This window comes from Cydia fagiglandana, chromosome 4 (assembly GCF_963556715.1).
Source record: "Cydia fagiglandana chromosome 4, ilCydFagi1.1, whole genome shotgun sequence".
In the NCBI taxonomy this organism is placed as follows: domain Eukaryota; kingdom Metazoa; phylum Arthropoda; class Insecta; order Lepidoptera; family Tortricidae; genus Cydia; species Cydia fagiglandana.
Genome location: NC_085935.1, coordinates 6,777,877 through 6,783,151, shown reverse-complemented (window position 1 = coordinate 6,783,151; position 5,275 = coordinate 6,777,877). Strand labels below are relative to the sequence as shown.

At 36.4% G+C, this 5,275-nt stretch overlaps 1 protein-coding gene across 1 annotated transcript; it reads right to left on the bottom strand.

Moving 5' to 3' along the window:
- Positions 1 to 491: 491 nt before the first annotated feature.
- LOC134663432 (tubulin glycylase 3B-like) lies at positions 492 to 4,501 on the bottom strand. Its single transcript, XM_063519798.1, has 4 exons — positions 4,380 to 4,501; positions 2,706 to 3,834; positions 2,091 to 2,606; positions 492 to 1,648 (listed from the first exon to the last, which is right to left on the bottom strand). The coding sequence occupies exons 1-4, from the start codon at positions 4,437 to 4,439 to the stop codon at positions 492 to 494; spliced, it is 2,862 nt and encodes a 953-aa protein (XP_063375868.1). The 5' UTR covers positions 4,440 to 4,501.
- Between the last annotated feature and the right edge of the window lie 774 nt (positions 4,502 to 5,275).

The following is a 5,275-nucleotide window of genomic DNA, read 5'->3' as shown; positions in this document are numbered from 1 at the left end:
ATGATACGCCCACAATACCCGACATATAAGTACAATCTTATGAGATGAGAGTAAAGCGGTATCCAAACGGCATGATCAAATCGACCGATTTGATCAGAAATGAAATTGGGGTAAATCTCCAACTTAATCACCAATTTTAGATTTATGGTGATATTAGAGCCCTCTAAATTGAAAAAATGCCCCAGAACGAAAATACCTAATACTGGCGTCACAATTTGTTAGTCGTTTAAAATTTAATATGTAGGTACATCAAATTGTGTATTAATATTTTCCTAAAATGTAATAATATCCAGAGTGGAAAATGGGGACTACGTTTGTATGGAAAGGCGCCGCAGCTTCGGGGCGTACGTTCACATTCGTCGTAGTGTTTTAACTGACTTAATTCCAAAAAGGAGGTTACTTATTCGGTTTTTAACATTTAAATTGAAATAATTATAAAGTTATCCGTTGACTATTTTAATTATATCTTTACTAGGTAAATAAAATACAAACTAAAAGAACATATACTTCTGTCTAGTTAATTTGCTTTCTTCCTTTTCTTTTCTGATTAAGAAATAGAGCATATTAGTGAGAGTCTTTACAGTATAATCTTGTTGTTCTGAACAATTGTTGGTTGGTTTTGAATCTGTTTTTTCTGTAGACGGCGATGAACCTGCTTGCAGCATATTTTTAAGATGCCTCAAAACTACCCAGTTTTTATGACTAAATCTGCCACCTGGTTTAACTAACTCTTTATTTGTGGAATTGACTTTTTGTTGATTTTTTGATTGATATGATTTTTCACTTGTTGATTGGATTATATTTGACACTACCGTCTCAATTATACCGGTCAAATTGTTTGACTCTTCACTTGTTACGGGTACATTTTTATTTGACTCTCCTGACTCAATTATACCGGTCACATTTTCTGATCGTTCACTTGTGCGAACATTTATATTTATTTTATTCTTTGACACTAATGCCTCAATTATACCGGCCAAACTCTCTGATGACTCTTCACTTGTTGTGGGAACATTTTTATTTGACAACACTGTCTCAATTATACCGGTCAAATTGTCTGATTCTTCACTTGTACGAACATTTATATATTTAATTTTACTATTTTTATTTTTTGATACTGTCTCATTTATACCTGGCAAACTGTCTGATGACAGTGATGACTCTTCACTTGATGAGGAATCATTTTTATTTGATACCACTGTCTTAATTATACCGGTCAAATTCTCTGATTCTTCACTTGTGCGAACATTTATATTTGACACTACCCTCTCAATGATACCGGTCAAATGGTCTGCAATAAACGGCGGCGGTATGTTCACTTTAGAGTTTGAGCATTGGTTATCAAAATCTGGTATCTTTACATGCTCTACAAGTTTATCACTTTCTTCGCAGTCAAGCTGCGCCCCTTTCTCGTACTTATTTTTCATCATTTTCATGACCCCCGCTATGTCCAGTTGTTTGCTAACACCTAAGTCAAAATGCGTTTCTTTAGATTTATGTTTTCCTTTATAAAAGTACGAAGACGGAAGGCTGTAGCCTCGTACTATGAGGTCCCCACCTGAATACCGTGGTATGGTATGAGGTTGTCGATAAATGCATTCAAATTTACCGGTAGAAGATTTTGGATCATTGGCATAATCGATGACCACTGAAAAGAACAAGACTTTAATCTCTACTTTACATAGAGTTTGACCAATGACCAAACTAAGTTGGCAGCGATTTTCATAGCCCAGACTGTGAAATGTTATTTTCAACGTGACGTTTTAAATAGCTCTTGCACTATGGCTATCAAAATCGCTACAACTTATATAGCTTGGTCTAACTCTAGTTACTTCATTAACGGAAAAAAGTTCGTTTGAAAATTTTAAAATTCCCTTTCTGTCTCAGTGATCGCAGGACTACTTACTTAACTGTCTTCAGTAGGTATTTTCTTAGCAATATATATATATATTTTGGCATAATATTGTTTCTGATGTGTAACGCAAATAATACATATAAGAGCAGCAATATAAGAGATTTTCCGTATTTTCTGAGGTGAGATGAGAACAATTCAGCTATCTACCTATATATACTAAGCATTAAACAAGTACCTTTTATAATATCTCTTATAGCAGCCGGACATATCTTAGCAGTGACTGGAGTAGTAGGATTCAGATCAGGACAGGAGTTAATCTCAATTAACCACGGCTTATACTCCTTGTCTAACATAAAGTCGCAACCATACAACTCGAAACGGTTTTTACATGGAATCAGCGAATCCTGACAGCCTAGCACTATGCTTCTTATAGCCTTTTTCATTCCCGGGTAGATTATATTGTCCCACACATGTTCCTTTCCACTTTTTTGTAAATAGCTTTTGAAGGTATCAGAGTCCCACATGTTGGTTAGAGGTAAGTCCTCGTGACGGTTTTCACAATTGGTATATTTTTTTTGCACTGCATTGTTCGTTAGATGGATTGATTCATGGTAGTTCTTCAGGTTGTATTTTTGTGTGCTGAATTTCAAATAGCAGTCCTTATACATCCATATAACTAAAGGACATGTACTTGTAATAAGATAGTATTGTCGTATGTCAAATTTTGTCTCGTGTATGAGTAATGGTTCCTCTGTAAAAGAATAATAATAACACAGGTTTAATTATTGGTTTAACGAAGCACAAGTTGGCTGGGCTGGGTAGTACCGTGTATAAGAAGAAAGATGCTCACCAATATATTTTTGTAAGACGTATTTCGCCTTGGTCTTATTTAATATGTCATCCACGTCTTCTAAACTAGAAGCTAATCTTATGCCTCTGCCCCTACACCAGTGAGCAGGTTTTATGATCCAAATATTGTGACATCCTTCACAACTTAATTGTGGCCGGTACTTGTAAATTTCTTTCAACATAAATTTTGCGTAACTTAAGTATAAACTCATTTGTTCTTTTTTATCAGTATCAAAATAGGCGGTCTTTGAAATTATACGGGAGTAATTTTTCATAAAGCTCTTCCACTGGCCTGCAGTTACATTACTTACTGTTTTGTCTATATCTATATTCTGTTTCCTATACAAGTATTCTTTACACCTGTTTATTGCAAAGAGGATTATTTTTATAGACACCGTTCCATCAGATACAAACACAGGACGGTCATTGGCGACCTTTGACAGCACCCACTTCAGTAAGCTTGTACAAGCTGTAACTTTAAAATCATTCTTGAAACTATCTATTTCACTAGGGTCGTAGCTATTATATGTCCGCGGACAATACACTTCGGCTACACCTTCTATATAAAACCAGTAGTTTCTTTTTATGGTCGAGCAGAGACCTTGCTTTGTTGTCCAAGCAGCGTCTATCTGTAACCTGTTAACTGTAGGTACGTAATCCTTAGTCATGTCTATGGTACTGCCCTTTTGTGTCTGGTACTCCTTGGTGCACCATATCAAACTAGGTGGATATTTTTCAACTAAATGGGATAGAAGGAGGGTTTCTAGCTCGTTTCTGATCTCGTGTTTGGGTGTGCGGCCGCTGTATATATTTTTCATGTTCATGCGTTGCGAGGGAAGCTTTTCCACCCACCCTCGTTCGACCAAAGTGGCACGTACGGTCTTGCACGTACCATACACTGAGAATATTTTATTCTTTCTTATGGCCTCAGCAGCCAAATTTTTCAGGTGCATATATCGTGTCGTTCTCTTTTGGCAATTACCAATAATTTGCATTCTCTCTTTCGGTGACAAACCCTTACATTTATACTGTCCTTCATATGGTCCCAATCTCATTTTAGGCTCGTGTGAAAGTCTGTCAGGAACATACGAGTATACGCCCTGTTTCATTAATGTTGAACTTAATTTTATCTGGAATTAAATTGAATTCATTATTTGATTTGATCCAAATCCATCCATCCACAACCATTTGGTGAAATCGATTGACTCTCTTTGTAAAAAATACCTATTTAATTTTAGATATTTAAACCTTTTTTATTGGCATACACTAATTGAAGTATTACCTAAGGAGGTCTGCTTGCATATCACCTACGGATTGCTCCTTGCTAGTATATAGGTATAAAGGCGTGTCCAGACGGGGACAATATTTAGCCAATCTGATTAAACACAGGCCGTGCGGACGCAAATGCCAATTTTGGCTCGCCGAATTCAACCGCCGATTATGCCTGATATTATTGATAAAATGGGGTGCGGGCGCAAGAATACCAATTTGTGACGCTATGTAGATGCTAATAGTAGACGCGAATACGTTTGGGGACATTTTTGGCGAAAGTGGCCAAATTGGCGTTTGCGTCTGCAGTCGCATCACCTGATTTGATCGGACAATTTAATCAGATTGTCGAAAAGTTGTTCATGTCTGGACAGGCCTTGACATATTTGAATATATTCAAAACTACCTTTGTCTCGGGTACCCTGGAATACACTTTGGTAGTAGGTACGGTAACTGTCATTGGCATTTTCAGACTAGTACTCGCTGGTAACCTTCGTGAGGTGTCGATGGTAAGTTTGGCGATCAGCTGTTGCTAGAGGTGTTAAAAAATTAGACTAAGAAGCCATCGTTCCAAAAATATATTTACTTACACGAACTTATTGCCAGTGTCTTAGAGGTAAATATATTTTTGGAACGTTGGCTTGTAAAGCTGTTTGTAAATTCGACTGTACTAATAACATTATCATTCACTTGCCCTTATCCCATTCATTTGGGGTCAGCGCAGCATGTCTTTTTCTTCCATACCTCTATCTCTCGCCCGTCATCTCATCATTCACTTGCATTCGTTTCATATTAGGGCCCCCCCACATCTGGCGTCTTTCGAGCGTCGGCGTCAAAGAATATAATACTCACTAGGAGAAGAACGATAACTCCATACAAAAAAATGTCCCCAAACGTTTATACGTTTATACTAGTAGCGCCTTCGTTGTGTACCAAAGACTAAAGTTGACAACCGGTTTAGCCTGGCGGGTATTGGTATTATAGGTATATAGTAATTCTGTTAATAAACATATTTGTTATCTTCATATCACGAAATATATGAAAGATGCAAATAAACCCTTGTTTGTGATATTATCAATTGATTTAAATAAAAGGCATGTTTATATTTATAATATTGTATTATTTATTAAAAAAATGTTTTACTTATAGAAATATACACTGAAAACTGGCAACTGGCAACTTAATAAAAAATAGACATTAATAAAGCGCATTCACAAAGTTTTCAGTATTATACAAATAACATTAGGCATGCCTACCTATTACACTTTACACACAGATACACTACACTTTACACACGGCATT